This window comes from Pseudoliparis swirei, chromosome 4 (assembly GCF_029220125.1).
Source record: "Pseudoliparis swirei isolate HS2019 ecotype Mariana Trench chromosome 4, NWPU_hadal_v1, whole genome shotgun sequence".
Taxonomy (NCBI): domain Eukaryota; kingdom Metazoa; phylum Chordata; class Actinopteri; order Perciformes; family Liparidae; genus Pseudoliparis; species Pseudoliparis swirei.
The window spans coordinates 20768081-20787442 of record NC_079391.1 but is presented as its reverse complement, the minus strand read 5'-3'; the positions used below and the strand labels follow the sequence as shown (position 1 = coordinate 20787442).

The 19362-nt window shown below is 42.0% G+C and overlaps 1 protein-coding gene across 3 annotated transcripts in view; it reads left to right on the top strand.

Annotated features, from left to right (window-relative positions):
• ntrk3b (neurotrophic tyrosine kinase, receptor, type 3b) overlaps positions 1–19362 on the top strand; it is a 164496-nt gene that overhangs the window by 135897 nt on the left and 9237 nt on the right. For all 3 annotated transcript variants that reach the window (XM_056413123.1, XM_056413122.1, XM_056413124.1), the window contains 3 exons: positions 6056–6186; positions 9222–9394; positions 10655–10898. In XM_056413123.1, the coding sequence (XP_056269098.1) occupies positions 6056–6186; positions 9222–9394; positions 10655–10898 (548 nt within the window). The remainder of the gene's footprint in view (positions 1–6055; positions 6187–9221; positions 9395–10654; positions 10899–19362) is intronic.

Genomic DNA, 19362 nt, shown 5'->3' with positions numbered 1-19362 from the left:
GGCGGCAGCCACAGAAAGCCCGGCGGCAGCCAGCAGGTCGGAGCGAGATTCCCACTGAGAGTCCACAGTAAGCACAACATTGCAAACAGCCCCTGTGCTACAGTGAATTGGATGGCGGAGATATTTTCGTATGCTTATAACTGCTGGATGAGTGCGTCTCACCTGACTAGCAGCTCCCCGGGGTGCTCTTTCTGTTTCGGCATCTTAGCTACGTGTGCACGACACATATCTCGGTGAAATTACTCCCCCTTTGATTTTTTTGAAAGGCGAATCTCAGAGGAAATTGAAACGATTGACACAATATTTATCCGTTGTTATAAATATACTGCGTTGTTACTTATTAATCCAATGATGCATGATTAATGTATTTAATAGGTCTCTGTGTGAAGTTATAGTGGTCATGTTTGATGAGAGCTGACTTAAAGTGGCAGTGTCTTGCTCTGTTCTTTGTGCCTGAGAGGAAGAAAAAATAACAGCGGGAGTGAATAATAATTCCTGACGAGTGACTTCAAAGCAACTAAACTTAGAGCTGATGCAGGAAATGGGAATTTTATTTTTTGGGGGGGGGGTGACAATTTCAGCCTCAACGGTAATGTTTCCACCCTGAATTTTTTTTGTCAATAAGGAAAAGCCCTGCATCAAGCAACCAAACACACACACACACACACACACACACACACGTGCGCACACACACACATGCACAGACACAGGTACAGAACAAACCCCTCCAAACAGCTGCGCTCCCCCATGACCTGACTAGCTGGGTAAAGAGTATCTCGGACCTCCCGGGGAGAACGTCTGCTGGTGTCGATGCCTCAGGTGAGGTTAAAATAATGAGATCCAAAAATCAACCTTCAAGCGAGTATTTATTCCTGCGCGGGAATGAACGAGTCTGCAGGACGATCATCATTCAGCAGAGGAGCACCAACGCACATTGGTTTTGGACTTAGTTATGAACTCTTCCTTCCGAGGGGTCGAGTAACTCATGGACATGCATAGTTAGTAAGTATGAAAGGGAGAGGTGAGAGGTGCATCTGAGGTGATATTGTTTGCTTCATTTTATTATCACAATTGTGGCGAGAATGGGAGCAACTGGTACAAATGGAACTTCAAACATGGTGCTGAATGATACATTCAACAATGATTTGTAAATGTCTAAAAAAGACTTAAAAAATATATGTTACTAGAAGTAACAAAGGTTTGATAGCTCTTGAAATCTCTTAAGTTTCTGACATCAGAGACAGAAAACAGCTCTGTAATGAAGATAGATAAACTGCAGTGTTTTAAATTGTAACCTAAATTTCAATAGCATTTCAGAGACTGTCTTTCCACGTGTGGCATGTTTTGCAGTCACTCCCCGTCATTTTTCTCGGCAAAAATGGGCAAAAGTGTAAATATAATAAATTACAGTAACAGCAGGTTATTTTTGCCCCCCCCCCCTCCCCCCTCGACACGGATTTGTCTATATGTAAACTTCTCGTTGCATTCACAGTACACTGATGGATGGGTTCCTTTTTATATCAACATCAGTCTCACTCTTACTCTCACAGCATGATGATGTATTCCTGTGTTGTCTCATGTTGCCGGAGGCGATGTGTGTCAGTGTTTTTACTCCAGAGTCTCTTTAGAAAATAAATATAATCCAATAGGCTGAAAGTACCTTCCCTATACATGTCACATGTTACCTCTGAATATCCAGAGGAGTTGAATGAGGCCCAGGGTATAGGTAGGACATATATCAGTGTGGATTTACCAGGAAAAATGTGTTTTAATGGTCCTAATCAACAATGGTAAGAAGAATTTGCTGTTTCTAAAAGGATAAAGCGATTTATGTTTCAGTGTTCTTTGGCTCACATCTCGCTGACGCTTTGGTGTAGAGGGATTTGGAAGTAATGTGTGGAATGAGTGCGGAATGGTAATGCTTTTTACTATCAGGCTTTTTCAGATAGCACCCAGCTATGGGTTGCTGGTTCCAGAAACATGTTGAGAGGGCCGAATTGTGATAATCATATATTTATGATTATTTGAGTTTTCTGTTGTAGTTTTTTTAAATTCTTGTAGCCCAGGCTCTGTTGTTTAATTTTATGTGCCACATTATTATATGTGCTTGTTTTTTATAGGGGGCGTCTACGGCTTTCAAAAGGTTAAACAGGGTTAAACGGTTTCAAAATCTGGTGACCAAGTCGTTAAATGGGCAGCATTTAAAGATGACACTCGTGTTCTGCGGCCTGATTAAGAGTCCGCATGGCTTTGTCAAGCTTGGTTGAGTTTACATCAGTTATTCTTTACAATAATATTTCATGCTTGACACATTTTCAGGCTTTCCGATTGAAATCTGACCTGTCATACCCGCGACGGTAGTATGAGCTTCAATACCTGATCACCTGCATGACAGGCACGCAAAGCTCATCCTTGGATGATCATGAACATTGGAGGAGTGCACGGAAAAGAATTACTGTGAAAGATTATTCATATTTCTCGAGGAAAAATACAATCGTGTAGCAGTAGAGATATGATTCAGTGGGGATTGCATATTAAGTCTGTAAGCTCTTAAGACCAGAAAAGAAGACAAACATCTATGTTCCTTTATCAGTTGTGAAAGTGTCAGAGACATTTGGCCTTTGAAATCTAGTCAAAACACATTTTGAATTAAAATGTGAATTGACTTCAGGATGTTTTCTTTCAGCTCTTGGAGAGCAGCTTTTTAGAGAATGGAGCTTTGACAGCACTGATGTGTAAGTGTCTCGGGGGGGACTCTCACCTGGCAAACTGGCTGCTAGCTTCTGCAGACACTCGTGTTCTGATCTACTTCAAAAACTGGGACATTTCTTCATATTTAACACAGATTTTCAGCAATGCTGGTTCTGATACCGTCTGACAGGAACACCAAAAGAGCAGGTGATGTTTTTTTATAATTCGCCTTCTCAACATGTCCGCCGCCAGATGGTCTGATGAGTCTGGAGAAGTTGCCAAAAAGAATAAGGTGAAAACAATTTTAAAAATTAAAAAAACAGAGGAACGTTTAGGTTGAACAGTAATGTCTGTTAATGAGGAAACATTTCAGAGATTGCACCTTTTGGTGAACTCCTTTTGCTGCCTCCCACTTATTATCTCTATCAGAGCACGATCAAAGGTGGTGTGGGTTCAAATAGATGAAATGGAAAATTGCAGCAAGCTAACCAATCGCAGACTAGATACTGTATGTATTCATCAAATTGGTTCAACAGCATTGGTCAAAATCATAGCTTAGCGTTAGCAAGAATGCCAACGTTGGACACGGGGACTCGTCTGTCTTTTAACATTTTAGCCATGATGTGCAATTCTCAAGACCTTTTTACTGGACTCTTGTTTCAGAACGACTGGAAACATCCAGAAGTCAGCTGGAGACCGAGATTTGTACACGACTCTTGAAGCTAATGTTAGCTCAATTTAGCTAGCTAGCTTCAGCTGTAGGAAAGTCATCTCAGTCAACAAAAATGACGGTCTGGTTGAAAATTAGAGGTTGAGGTTTTTTATTTTGGATATTTCCACCACATTTTGTCTTCCTCTGTCGGAAACCCTTAGATGTGTTATATGTGGTATTTCAATAATTACTACAAACCGTGAGTAGTAAATCCTTACTCATTGTCAAGCAACAGTAACTTAGTGGAAGTTGTATCGTCTAAAACAGAAAAGAAACAACAGATGGGCCGATGTGCCTGCCTGTGGAAAGCTACCATGCAATGTATATGGAAATGGTCCTTTTTATTTCACTGCAGAAAGTTTGGGATAGTTTAAGTTTTGCGTCCGAACAATATCCCCAAGAAATCAGTAAACAGAGTCTCCTGACCTATTTTACGAAGAACTTCTTCCCACCTGAAACACAAGAACATGCCTTCCGGGCAGCAGACAAATAAATGTAATCATTGAGGGGCGCCACACTCCACCGGTGCATGGTGGTTTTCTTTCTTTTTTTCCTTGAAAGTTAACTGCCTCCTCAGCAGAAAGAGATCAAATAGCAGAACTGTAGGTATGGGGAGAACCTGAAGTAACACTGACCTGCTTCCAAGATCCAGGATGCCTCACTTTTGTGTTTGCCAGGGACAACAGATTCAACAACTCATGAGCTCTAGCTGCAGGGACGTCTGTGTTTTTTCAGTATATAGTCTTCTCTGCTCATGAATCCTCAGTGTCATATTTGATATAACACCAACACTGTGATTTCAACGAACCCACAGATTTGCCAGAAGATTTAGCTTGATTTTTTATTTAATTTAAAATCTGGTTTCAATCTTTTAATAATTCATGTTATTATCTCGCGGTGCCCTATTTATTTATTTTTGTGTAAACTGGTGTCCCTCAGGACTGAGATCTTAGGCTCATAATGCTTTTGATCAGATTAAAAGAAGAGTGGTCCACAGACACTGAGTAGTCTCTTCGGGACATAAACAATTAACATAATGGCTCATTTTAAATCGGTGGCATTTCACCCTTATGTACTCTAGAAGTAGTTAAAGTGAAACACATATTGGACACTGATTGGTTGCAACCATTAGAATGTAATTTAATTCCAGTGGTTCACGTTTTATTTAATTTGGGATTCATGATTTGATTTAAAATGTATTGAATTAGGTTTGGACCTTCCCCCTATGTTTGTGTTTCCAGTTGCTGAGCATTAAACATGCTTGTTTAATTTGAATCATAATTTATGTATATTGTGGTTGTATAGTGCTTCTCATCTTTATTTAGAGATCATGTTGGGAAACCACGTCTATGTGGTACACTTTTATAGAAGTGGTGCAATGTTTATGCTAAATCTACAAACTGTCGTGTTTATTCAGAGTAGTTGTGTTCAGGAACCAACAAATCCTCCACTTTCCCCCACTCTTTCATTCTGAGCCAGCCAGGTATCAAGGTGGAACAGTTAATGCCTGACGCCTGACGGTCGCCATACTTTCTGTCTCACTATTTTCTCACACGTTCTCTCCCTTTCGCTCACACATACACAACATACAAGGTTGAAGGTCACAACATCCAAAAGGACAGGAATTGATTGTCCTGCAACTCTTAACCCTTGTGTTGCCTTAGGGTCATTTTGACCCGAATCAATATTACACCCTCCCCCCGCCGTTGGGTCATTTTGACCCGATTCAATGTTTCACCCTCCTGTTACCTTTATATTTACTAACATATTTTACCCTTTGGGTTCAATTTGACGCCAGCAATTAAAACCTCCAGAAAATTATTAGAATTAATATTGTTTTCCAAGTTTAAGTGTGAGGCACTTTATGTTTGTTTGTTGACTACCGAAAGAACACCGACATTAAACATTGAATGGGGTCAAATTAATCCTAAAGCGGGGGGAGGGTGTAATATTGATTCGGGTCAAAATGACCCTAAGGCAACACAAGGGTTAAACGATGCTGTAGATTGAGAAGTTGGGGGAACAAAATAGAAAAAGAAGTAGAGAGAGAGAACGAGAGAGAGAGAGAGAGAGAGAGATTCTCACCATGCTCATCCCGCTGTTTCATTTTCCTCACAGTGATTTTACAAAAGTAGACATTTTACAATTCTCCTCATTACAAAAAGTCCTGTTTTCCCGTTGTTTTCAGTGTCGACAATAGAAACCAAGGAATCCAGATCAGAGAGTTGTGTTTCGTTGGGTCTGGTGTCATCTTGCAGTTCCTTTGAGTTTGGAGACTTAAAACCACTTGAACCCCGATGTTCCTGCAAATGTATCTTAATAGTTCAATAAAACATTGTTCACCTTTGACAAGAATGCATCCGGGACCTGAAGCTGCATCACGCTTACATTAGGAGAAATGACGAAATATTCAAGGCGTTTGATTTTTTGGGGGATTCACTATTACATCGGAGAGATGCAAACTAACTTGATATGTGAAATAGGATACTATAGCTGCAGCCAAAGTGCAGCACACAACCACAGCTTGATTTTCTGTCCCACAAAAATGTTTAGCATCTGAGGAAAGCCTTTATTCTATTTTTTAAATGACTCATATAACTCCATAACCCCCATTCCTCGATCTTTTTCTCTCCCTGCCTGTCTGTGGTTCAGTAGTCCAGCACATAAAGCGGAGAGACATCATCCTGAAGAGGGAGTTGGGCGAAGGAGCATTCGGTAAAGTCTTCTTGGCAGAGTGTTACAACCTCTGCCCCACCAAGGACAAGATGCTGGTGGCTGTCAAGGTATGGTGTGTGTGTGTGTGTGTGTGTGTGTTTGACATTTTGGGTAACACACTTTCAATGTGGAGAGTGAGATGAGAAGAGTCATATCTCTCTGAAAATGTGAAGCCAAGCCTTGAAACCATGATATAATGCCCCTCAAAAAATAAAGTAGTGTCCATCTCATGGACAATTTGAAATGCAATTAGTCTTATTTGATAGTTTGAGAAAAACATACACTTATGTACACAGTAAAATGTGCTAGGATTTGGGTGAGTCCAGTTGTCGTGCTGAATGATGCTTTGACCTATCACGAGGCCCCGCAGTGAGCTGTGCCATCATAAATCAGTTTTATGTGAAAGTCATGGCCCCGCAGGCCAACCACCATCACTGAGCATATCTCGGTGGCTCCCGTCTGGGGCAATGCGCCCCAACCTCCACCTGTCTTTGTACATTATTACATTATATTACATGTCATTTAGCAGACGCTTTTATCCAAAGCGACTTACAATAAGTGCATTTCACCCTTGTACGCCTTTAGAACCAGTCTAAGTATCAGCCTAGGGACGGGCAATTAATGTCAAGCTAAGTTAATACTCCGGAGAACTATATGCTTTGTTTTAAAGAGCTTAACACGGTTAGAAGCATTGACGCCGTGTGCGCAATGCTTTCAATAGTGCTCAATATTAAGTTGCACCTGCCAGCTCACAGTGTGAACATGAGCGATTGTGTGATGGTCAAGCTGGGTTACACGGAAGTTGCAGACTCAACAAAGTAAAATAAAAATCTGAAATCTAGTCAGAAATCATCCCTGACAGGAGAAGTTAGTGAAAGTGTAAATGAAGATGATGGGGTATCTGTCTGTCACTTACTTTTCTTACTTTAGTACCAGATTAACAAATACATTGTTTCATAATAAACATTGTATCTAATGACCTCTTCATTGTCAAAAAACACAATGCAATGTGCATTTTCCTCCGAACATGCTCCTGTCTGTGATGGAGCAGAAACATGCTCTCTGAATACACTAAAGGTTAACAAAGGTAAATTCATTGCGGCGCTTTGCCTCAATTTATTGTAGTCGAGCACTTGAAAGTATTGTTTTGGACGGATGCCCAGACGAGAAACATATCCTGAGGAGTGCGGTTTGATTTGGTAATTGATTTTCACGACCATTTTACCCACTCTGCCATACACGTCAACCACCTCCAGCACTTCACTGCAAGAGCAGCACATATGAGTAAATGTATTTCCATCCCAAGGTCTTTCCATCTGTAACAGCTGAGAAAGCAGGTCTCCAGGCCGAGGAGATCCTAAGAAGCCACTCGTTGTGTTTTCTTCTTCCGGATGTTGTGTCAAGAGTCTTTTCCTCCGATAGACGCTGCAATACAGAGCATGCTATTGCCGTTATTTTATATTCTTCTCGCTTCTTTTCTAATACTGGCGCCAACTGACATCCCATTTCATATATTATGTACACTACCGTTCAAAAGTTTGGGATCACTTAGAAATGACTTTATTTTTCAAAGAAAAGCACTGTTTTTTCAATAAAGATAACATTAAATTAATCAGAAATACACTCTCTACATTGTTAATGTGGTAAATGACTATTCTAGGTGGAAACGTCTGCTTTCTAATGAAATATCTCCATTGGTGTATAGAGGCCCATTTCCATCAACTATCACTCCAGTGTTCTAATGGTACATTGTGTTTGCTAATCGCCTTAGAAGACTAATGTCTGATTAGAAAACCCGTGCAATTATGTTAGCACAGCTGAAAACAGTTATGCTGGTGATATAAGCGATACAACTGGCCTTCCTTTGAGCTTGAAGTTTGTAGAACAAAATTAATACTTCAAATATTAATCATTATTTCTAACCTTGTCAATGTCTTGACTATATTTTATATTCATTTGATAAATAAAAGTGTGATTTGTCATGGAAGACACGAAATTGTCTGGGTGATCGCAAACTTTTGAACGGTAGTGTATGTACTCCACTTCAAAGGAGTTCAAGGCACTCCTTTCTTGATTTGTTGACCAATCAGATAGATATGTTTTGTGTACTGTCCCCCATCCCCATCTTAAAAAAAAAAAACCTGAGGTAAATGTATTGCATAGCCACCTACTGTGTGTAGAAATACTGTTCAACCAGGATAAACTACTTCACAGTTATAGAGGTTTCTTCATCATTATGAAGACATTCTAACATAATTTGGTATTAACTCAAAATCATGTTTACCATCGACTATTGGGCAAACAGCAACTGTTTCCCCCCTGTTATCTTTCCTGTTCCCGTGGAGTCACGCTGGTGCTGGTGCTGTTTGTGATAAAGGAATGGAGGTGGGCGAACAAACACAGCAGCATCAGATGGAGGCAGTAACAAAAGGGAACACATTATTGGGTCGAAAGAAAGAGTTCAGGAGATGTCAAAATTTTAAAGTCGCTGTGGGCAGGAAGTGAAAAGTCATGCAATCACCAAAAACTTGTTTATCTGTAAAATGACATGTTAATAATCCAGCAGTTGGTCGAACTACTTTACTTAATGAAAAAACTGCCAAGCTTGTGGTGCCGGAGGTGATCAACAAGTCAGTAGTAGTAGTAGTACTAGTAGTAGTAGTAGTAGTACTAGTAGTAGTACTTAGTAGTCATCTAACCTTGCACGGCAGCTTGATCACACGCACATCCATCTTGCCAGGCTTCAAGTAATATGTGTTGTGTCAGCACCGCCAGTATCTCGACCAATCAGCATCCTGTGAGGAGCTACTGGCAGCTATGGGCGTGGTTATGTTTATATGAGTGGACTCGGAGAGGGATACAAAGTAGGATACTTGTTCTGCTTCAACAAATTAACAACAAGCAATTTATGTATAGTATTATTACAATGCTATTACTTTCTTTTATCTAGAGTTGTGGATAGCTGTATCCCTGACTTCCTTGAGGAAGACTAATGATTGGAACAATTGGACAGGGGCAGGCCGAGTCAGCTTATTATGATTGCACCAACCATCCGTGACCTTTTCTGAATGCGTGATGGTGACGTTTGTATCTTCCCTTCCAGACACTGAAAGATCCCAACCTGTCGGCAAGAAAGGACTTCCAGAGGGAGGCAGAGCTGCTGACCAACCTGCAGCATGACCACATCGTTAAGTTCTACGGAGTGTGCGTTGACGGAGACCCTCTCATCATGGTGTTCGAATACATGAAGCACGGAGACCTCAATAAATTCCTCAGGTCAGTTCGTCAATCTTGTTTTTGAAGTTTGAGTAATAGTTGAAAAGATGACATCTTACGATTGGGTGTGAGTGTGTGCGCAGATTCGAGAGTGCGGAAAGATTTTCTGTTGGGAAGTCAGTCCTGAAATGAAAGAGAATGTTGCGAATGATGAAATTCTTTCATGCAAGGTGCAAGACGTGGCTGATTTCTGGTCCATTGGCCTCTTGGTTACATTTAACAAATGAGATGTGTGGGGAATTGGGAGGAATGACTAAGGGTTCTGATGTGCTCGACCTTTCAGATAAAAGGAAGTCGACCTGCCGTCATTCGACCACTACGAGATTTATCTCAAGTGAATTAGAGGAAGAGAGACAAAGAGACACTCACTAAGGAAGAGTACTGCTAATGGAGCGGGGTTATTACACACACACCTAAAGCAAAGGAAGGTGAATTGTACCAAAATGTAAAGATTGGGAAAAGAAAGTGGGAGGGAGTGGCTTTCCTGCATGGCAACGTCTTTAGTCACGGTGAAGACAACAGCCGGGACTTCTCACAGGAAATGAGTTCAAATGCCAAGCAGGGAAAGAGCTCTCCTCCCATTGTGGACTTGGCCAAAACCGCTCCACCAGTGACTCATATACAGTAACCTTGTATTCATGAAAGCAGTTTGTCTTTGCAATGTAAGCTGCTTGAGTGCTTGCAGGTTATAGTAAATGTGTTAATGATTTAACAGCCCTGTCTTTGTTAATGCTAATTTTTGCAAATAGGTAAAAAAAAATATGCCAATACTCACAGCATACTACTTTATTAGCACTCTCAGGAGCCTTGGGTTACTTATTAAAGGGGCAGTGAGGTCACAGTCTGTCATGCTGAAAGGCCTTTAAATGGTCCCTCATTCCGTTGTTAAAGTGAGATCATGTAACTTACATAGTAAAAAATAACTCTAATTTCCTCACGAGTTAAACGGTTAACTGCTAAGCAATAATACAAATGAAAAATAAAACCTTACTTCCATACAGTTGGATAGGGACTTATTTGGTTTTGTATGACCAGAAGCTAACGTGGCTAAGGTCAGCCAACTGGAGATAGCGTCCTGAATGTCATGAGTCAGTTCACTGATTTGTGTGACTGTCCCATCACAATATTTTTTGTTTGCATTATCCTGTAATGACTTCTCGCTAATCAGACTTTCAAAACAAAGACTTAAACTCCATCATCACTATTAGATCATCAAATCAATCATTAATCAATGGGATTTCTTTATCTGTTGTCACCCAGAGCCCACGGCCCAGACGCCATGATCCTGGTCGACGGACAGCCTCTGCAGTCCAACGGAGAGCTGGGCCTTTCCCAGATGCTGCACATCGCCACCCAGATCGCCGCGGGGATGGTCTACCTGGGCTCCCAGCACTTTGTCCACAGAGATTTGGCAACCCGTAATTGTCTTGTGGGCAACGGCCTGCTGGTCAAGATTGGAGACTTCGGCATGTCTAGGGACATCTACAGCAGTGACTACTACAGGGTAAGGCCTCGCCACGATCATTGCGTTATGTTTGTCATTTGCCATCAAAGTACAGGGGGCTGGAGAGCTTTCAGAGTTCCGACTGCCAAAGGGATTGAGATGGACGAAATGTACATTTTTGCCTGACTTCAAATGTGTTTTTGATGGTCGTCTTGCTTTAACAATATGGTCAAAAAGAGAAAAATGTCAATAATAAATCCACTTTTTTTTCTCTGCCTGTACTTTTTAACATAAGACATATATAGCAGGAGCATTGATAGACTTCCACTGACACATAAATACTATATTTTAGTTCACAATACTTTTTATTTAGTTTGTAATTTGGTCGAAAGGTGCCCTAAATAAATCCTGTGGGACGGCGAACTAAAGGATTTCTAAAGGATGAAGACTGCCGCTCTCTTGGAATTCATTTTTGTTTATAGTTTTGTTTATAAGTTTTTGTTTCCGTTTTGTATTTTCTTCGGACAGTGAACAGCTCTCCTTCCCCAGTGCAGCCCAAGACCCCCCTCACCGGTCATGCGAGGGTGGAGAGGTTTAGCAGTCCCTGAGCCTAAAGCCTGATGCTTAGAGGCTTGTTTGTGTAGCTCACGATTAATGTCCTTTCCACCATTTAACGAGATTACCAACTCTGAACGTCACAAACCAGGCGACAAAAGCAGGGGAGTTTAGCATTCCGCTGAATAAAAAAGTGGTTATTATGGAGGGATGGCTGATACATATCTGGATCCCTTCAACCACCTGCTCGTGTGACTTTAGGTGCGTCTGATTTTGTTTTCCCAGCGTGGCAGCTGGGCCAGTTCGGACCTTGCTGGGGGCAACGCCAGCAGTTATGAAGCACTTGCCTGCTGGGTGAGCAGCTCTGCACACATAAAATAATTTGTAAAGGAAAATTGTGCGAGCTGTCTTTAGTGTTTGGTACATTGCTCCACCATGAACACCATCTGTGTGGTGTGTATATTACCAACATCCGAATATTTTGTTTTAGAGTTGTTAAAGAATTATGCCAATATTGTGTTTGTCTGTGTGTATGTCGGTCGTGGGTGCGTGTCGGTTGTGTGTGTGTGTGTGTGTGTGTATTGCTCTGTGAAAGCTAGGGTTCTGTTTTCAATAGACAAGTGTCAGGTTGTCAATGGGGACACTAAGAAAATCAGTACTCTGACTTTAAAAAATTAAAAGAAAAACTGTCATCAATACATGTAAATATCTGTGATCTCAACTAAGTCAGGAGGCTGGGGAGACCAAACATGAAACGTAACTAACACACATACTATATCTACATTTTGTTTATAAATGCCTAAGTTGTCTTGAATCTTAGATCACTTTCACGACTGAATTTAATTGCGTGCTCATGTGAAACTATTTCAAAGACTACCCTTGTGTCCCTGGACATGGCTTAACGGCATATCCGTTTTCCAGCCACGAGTCACAAACGGTTTATTGTCAAGTACATTTGCGCATACATATTCAGAGTTTATGGTGGGTTTAGCATCAAGGGTGTACAACCACTCTCCTCTTAGTCTTGAATACTTATTATAAGCTCACTGTTGAGGAGTTTGATTGGATGTTAAGACACTGGCGGCTTCATGTTGGCCAGTTTGATGGAAGATATGGTGCTGTTGGTCTTGCCTGCAGCATGTAATTGTGTAGCTGTTGCAGCATCCAGTCTCTCTGCCAAAGTCATGGGTGTACACATGCATGGATTTTGTGTGTGGCATCCCCATTTTGTGTGTGTCATCTACATAGCTATTATTCCATGGCTGCCTATTAATTAATTTTGTGCGCCCATGTGTTCGTTATTTGCGAACTGAATTGATTTAAGATTGATTGTAGAGGGCCAGGGAGTGAGTTCAGTAACTATTCGGATCCTTGAGTTATTTTTCCATTTCTCTCCCTCCACTTGAGTAACTAGAATGGGCACTCGGTAGAGCGCATACCTTCGCATATCACAAGATTGGGCATTGAATTATGAACATTTTGGCATTAGTTGCATGCCAATTGGACAAATGTATCGTGCTTTGGTAAAAAAAAGATGTTGACCTTTCCATGACCTTGACCTTTGACCCGATTGATCCCAAAATCTAATCAAATGGTCCCTGGATAATAACCAATCATCCCACCAAATTCCATGTGATTCAAGAAGATTTGACCTGTTCATGACCTTTGACCTTGACCTTTGACCCGATCGATCCCAAAATCTAATCAACTGGTCCCCGGATAATAAACAATCATGCCACCAAATTTCATGCGATTCGGTTCAATACTTTTTGAGTTTTGCGAATAACACGCATACAAATAAATAAATAAATACACGGCGATCAAAACATAACCTTCCGGCATTTTCAATGCGAAGGTAATAAAGTAGTTTCAGGTACATATCTTTTGCTATAGCAATATGCAGTACCATTTTTAGTTTTATTAAAGAGAGAAATTGGTGAAAAAGAAGAGTCCATTTCACAGATTTATTTTATTTTATTTATTTATCTTTGCTAAACCCATCCAAGGACAATTACATGGTGTGTGTGTGTGTGTGTGTGTGTGTTTGTTTGTTTCCATGTTTTACTCCAAACAATAGTTCATTTAATTGTCTAAGACCAGGTCACAGCTGATTTAGCAGGCAGATACCCACTGCTCCTTTCAAAGATTAAATGGTTTCGCGGATTGTTGTTAACTGAGCAATTATACGCCTAATATAGTATCAAGGTGGTGTGGTTTCAAGAGACAGAAAGAGAGTAGCTGCAGGTTTCAACAGATATAATAATTAACAGGGAAACGAAGAACTGTATGAGCGTGGTTTTCTCATCTGCTCCTGCACGCCTATTAACAGCAGTCGGCAGAGTCCCACACAGTCGTATTCATGAGTGGGAAGCCAGTGAGGGATCACGTCCTTGACACTGCACTGGTTGCTCAGGGTGTCTGTGGAGAGGGGTGGTTGGACCTCCAAGCCCATTTTCCTCAGCAGCTGGTGACTGTGTGTATTTACAATCTGCCCTCGTGGTAACAATGGAGTTAGCGGTAGAAAAGCACCGCAGTGTGAACAAAGGGGAATGTGCAGCAAGACGCCAAGTAAATGACGTTTTTTACAGTCAAACGTCGGTTCACTCTGTAACACTCAGTGGGGAATTTATTGAGGAAAGTTTACACTGTTGAATAATTTATTGGATACTATACTGATACAGCACACACACACACACTAACTCAAACACACACTCCAGTGAGGAACACTTCTTGCCAATATGTATGTTGGATTTGGCCGTAACCACAAAAAGCGTTCGCATTAAAAGAAAAAGACCAATGTACGTCTGAATTTAGCGTGGTGTGTGCATGCGTGTGTTGTGTGTCTGTGTCTGTGTTGTGAAGTTGCTGTTTGGTGCGTTGTGACAGCATCACTGCCCACCCACACACAGGAATATTGACAGAGCCTATAGATAAAGAGCTCCTAACACTATTAGACACTTTCCCTGTGTTGAGTGATTATAAATAGCATCGCCCTGCCAACAACACAATCTTCCCATCGCTGACGAGTCGCATTGGCGCTTGTTGCCCTCTGGGGCTCCCGGGACTCAACCTCAAGAAAGAGATGAATATTGTCCTAAATCACATCCATCTGTCATATCCTGCTGCTCCTCCTGCCCTGAATGTGCTGCCGTGTTGTTTCAGAAGAGACGGCTGTGGAACCTGTGCAGGTCTATGTGGGTGGTTTATGCCACTGACTCACGACACAAATCAGGGATCGTTTTCTTAAGTTCAGGGCACATGGCGCTGAATTATGCATTTTTAGGAAGATAAATGACAGTGAATGCTCAAAAGGTGCAAATGCATTAAAGTAGGAAGAGTGAAATGTTTCAGAAACAGCGTCTAGGGGAGAGATGGAGAGGAGCTTACTTCATTCTTCTTAAATATCATAATGATATGCATTATTTTCGCACAAGGTTGTGACAGCCTTCTTTGTATTTCATATTATTCTTTAATATAGATTATAGTTACTAGTATGCACAACATATGATGGCCCTTGAAAGCTAATTTCTGTGTGTCCTCTTATCCAGTATATTATAGCTTGTGTTGAATCCAGAGCTCTCTGATTTAATACAGTAATTGCATCTTTTCATGGTTAAATCACAATTCGTAGTTAAATTCAATTCCTTGCATGAAAAATAATTTCAACAACAAAAATTCAGTTTGGCTTTCTGGAAGCTGTTTGGAAACTGCCATGTCAAACCCAGGAGAGGAATGGCTTCAAAATTCAAGTCAATTCAGTTTATTTTGTATAGCCCAATATCACAAATTACTAATTTGAATGAGAGGGCTTTACAGTCTGTACACATATGACTTCCCTGTCCCAGGACCTCACATCGGATCAGGACAAACTCCTAAAAAATAGAAAAAACCTTTCACAGGGAAAAAAGGGAAGAAACCTTCAGGTGAGCAACAGAAGAGGATCCCTCTCCAGGATGGACAGATGCAATAGATGTGTACAAAACAACTCATTACAGACAAATTATTTACAGTGACATATAGTTTCCTGTCAGAGGCTTCCAGTGTCTACTTATTTGCGTGAGACTATTAAAAATGCTCCCAGACTTCTCTCCAGAGGCTCGCTCGCAGCCTGAGCGTTTTCACTCAGCAACAGCAGGGTTCTGTTCTTCTACCCAATAACGGTAACGCTGTCTGAATGTGAAGGAGGACGGCGTTGAGGAACAGAAGGTGTCTGTCTCGCCAAGTTAGGTAAAGGAAGAAAACAATCATTACAATCATAACACTGGGCTAGGATACACAAATAGTTTCGAAGCCACAAACTGCATTTTAGAACCAGAGCAATCAAACACTGCAACACTGTTACAGTCTAATGACTCAGTTTCAAGGACTTAGTGTTCTTTATGACTCTGCCAGGAAGCCTCTGCCTACCTGCACTGCTTCGCTTTGAAAACAAATGGTCCCCAGGTTTCTTCTGTTCCAAGGATCAAACAGACGCTCCTCTGCTGCATTATTTATCATGCACAAGCTCCTCAAAACTGTATGCGGCTTGCTGCTAATGAGTGCACAGGCCATATTTATTACTGCTGCATGAAGGGATAAAAAACTAAAAAATCTGTTATTTCTCTCACCACGAGCCTTCCTTTCCTCTCCTTCGCCTCGCACTCCTGTCTTACAGGAAGGACAACTTAAGAAATGAAGAAAGAACTGCGGCTGACCTCAGAGGAGGTCTGGCACAAGCAACACTGTATTTAATGTAGGCTATTTTCTGCATTCTTTAGAGCCAGTTCAACATTTTGAGAAATGTGCTTCGTAGCTTTCCTGAAAGACTTCGATGACAAGATTGATGCCCCTCTCACGTCTCGCGAGTGACTGCCAGCGGCGAGTGAAATGAGCTGGCCCCGCTACATTCAAAAGAAGCTACATTAGCTTCTAAAGCATTTTTCAGCACACTGGCGTTAGCATTTATCTGAAACATTGCTGTGCCCGAGTAGGCTACAGTCAGGGCGCTCAAGTTTTGAAGACAGGCAAGCGTGAGATTTCCATCAGCACCCGATACAGCTGACCGTTGCGCGCGCCGGCATCGAGCCGAAAAGAGTTGTTGACGGGGGGGGGGGGTGCTAGTGACTATTTTTTTGCTCCATCCCAATGCGCGCAGACCGGCGTCGGAGCTCTGCAGCGGAACAATCGATCGGCGTATTGAGCACCCCTGCATTCAAGCATTAAATAGCCGAGAGGTTTTTTCAGCGTGAGGAATTCGATGTGTGGCGGGAGTGCGTGAGATAAGACCGAAATGCGTGAGACTTGAGAGCCCTGGGCTACAGACTCTTGTAGCTGCTAGCATGACTGTGGACTCTTTTGGGCTCTAGTCCAACGAGCAAAAGCGCGGCTTCTAAAGTGTGCGTGGCGCAAGTGTATTTAAGGCTTGTCCGACTCCACTCTTGCTAGTTTAACGGCACATAATCTGGGAGCAAAGTAAAGCTCCCGTTCCTTTTAAAAGCCAGGGGCTCCTCGAACTTGGCCGTTGCTTTTTCTTTAAAGGGCAGATTTGTGAAATTGGAGAAGCGAGCAGTTTTCCCTCGGAGGAAACGAATCTGCTTGTGCACACATGTAAAACCCCATACGTACACAACAGGTGCGCTGGCCGTGAACATGCAAAGTGCGTAGATCTGAAACTGAGCGCCAGGGGGGGGGGGGGGGGGGCATGTGTGTGTGTGTGTCTGTCTTCAGAAACTTTCACCACCCACTGGCACATGGGGCCAGAGTAGATACCACTTCATCTGCACTTGGCAGCGGCGCAGCAGCTAGACACCTGATGGACATCCTCTAGAAGTGAACTTGTTTTTGCCGCTGTTTGAGCTGGGAGAGGAGAAATAGCAGTGAGGTTAGAGCAGGGAGAGAGAGTGTCAAGATGGTTATCGATGGTTTAAAATGTCTGGGTTCTCCCAGGGCTCCCTGCAGGCCATGGAGTGCCCAGCGAAGAGCCCGACTGGGCCAGTAATCTATCCCCTTGCCATGCTGCTGTGCTCTCCTCACCGTTAATCCAATCACTCCCTTGCCACGGTGGTACAGGCAGAGCACTAATCCAGTTTACACAGCAAGAAAAAAGAAAAAAGCCCCAGACTCATTCCCCACTCCCCACAGAGCATTGCCAGCTTCGCCATGTGACATTGAGTGGGAGGGAAGAGGATACTTATTGGGGCAATTATTTTATTTTTATTATGTTTTTTTCTTTTCTTCTCTCCTCCCATGTTCCAAGCTAATTGCCATGGCCTTGTGACAAAAACCCAAGGTGATAGCATGCAATTATTTGGGAAGCAGAGAGTCAGCAATGCCCCTCGCCACGGCAACAGCGGTTGAATCATTAGCATGCATCTGATGAGGTTTAGCCTTGCGTGGAATGGCCTGGGTGGACCTCAGATAAGTCATTTAGACTAACAGGAACTTAATTAGTTTTGTTTAATCTTTATAAAGCTCTACAGGGGGACATATTCGTGTACAGCCCCTCTCCAACTACTGCACCTCACTCAGCACACCCAACCGGGCTTGACCCAGAGGTTTTACACAACGGGGGTAACTGTTCTCGGCATCGATATTGGCATAATCTTGTGTACAATACTAAAGTAATTATTGTCTAATTAGACTAGGTGGAGAATAAGTCAATGTTCATTTGGCCATTAGCTTTCAGTAGAAACACGGTATTTAAGATTAAGGGTGAACAACCCTACTCGCCACCACAGAATTAATTCTGGGACTGTCAACAAATACTGTATGTTTAAGATGTAAAGAAAGGAACCTTACTCGAAGCACCTCTCACATTTCATTTAAGTATGTCCAACCACTGATGGAAAGAGACCAACAGCTTCGATAGTCTGAGGCGAGGAGAGTGAGCTGGCCGGCAGGAGTTAAACAATTCAGGAGGTTGAGGACGTTTCTGTCTTCAACATGTCTACTGTCACAACAGGTGCCCTTGGGCGAGTTAAAGATAAGCAGAATTCTAACTGGAGGATCCAGAGAAAATTACACAAAATTGTTCTCTCCTCACATTATACCCTGAGATAGACTGAGATGCGGCTGAGCGCAGCGCTCAACCCCTGGTGGGATTAGTAGGTTGTACTGAGTGCCTCTGAGGCATTCGTGTGTGTAAATGTATTAATGTGAGGAAATAAAACATATTGTGCTGATAAGTAACTTGATTCCCAATAACTACATTATTTCATCTCTGTCATAACAGATAGGATTTTAAAACACAAAATCTACTTATTTTCATATAAACATCAGCTCGATTTTTGCTCAGGGTGACATTTATAGTTCCACGAAAGGGTTGAATACTGACTACAGCGTTAACTGACTTGTTTAGATAGACGGATCTTTGGTGGGCCGAATAGAATGGAAGAGTAACGGTGGCTGAAACACTTTTAAGGCCAAAAGTTTAACATTCTGGAGGTTAATGGAGTGTGCTTTTGATTTCCTGTCAGCATTGAGGTGTTGTTGCAGAAAGTGGTCTCTAATGGTCTTGTTGTCCTCCAGGCCATGTGCAGAAATGTCAATTTGTGGGTAATGTAAGGAAGGCAGATATGACACTTCACACAGTTATGGGCTTCTTCATGACACACAAATCGAAGTCGCACCTGAAGCTGCAGAACTATAATGTAGATCCAGTATTGAGAGTATCCAAGGAACCTTGAAGATGTGTGAGCCTTGTTTACTATTTATGAATCTCTCTCTACAAGGCAAGGTCTTCGGCTTCTCTGAATTTTACATTAGCGCACGATTAAATTGCTGTTGCTGTTAATGGCTGTCATCCCTCCCCATCCCTCTTCACATGCATCACAATGTATTAGATGGGTGGCAAAACACAGGGAATGGGTGCTTGATTGGATTGTGAGTTGATTGTAAGTTCCTTAGTGCTTGTATGTATGTAATTGCTCATAGAGAACCATCATTTTCCCACCGTAATATCTCTTGATTATTGTATCAAGACATTTCTCAC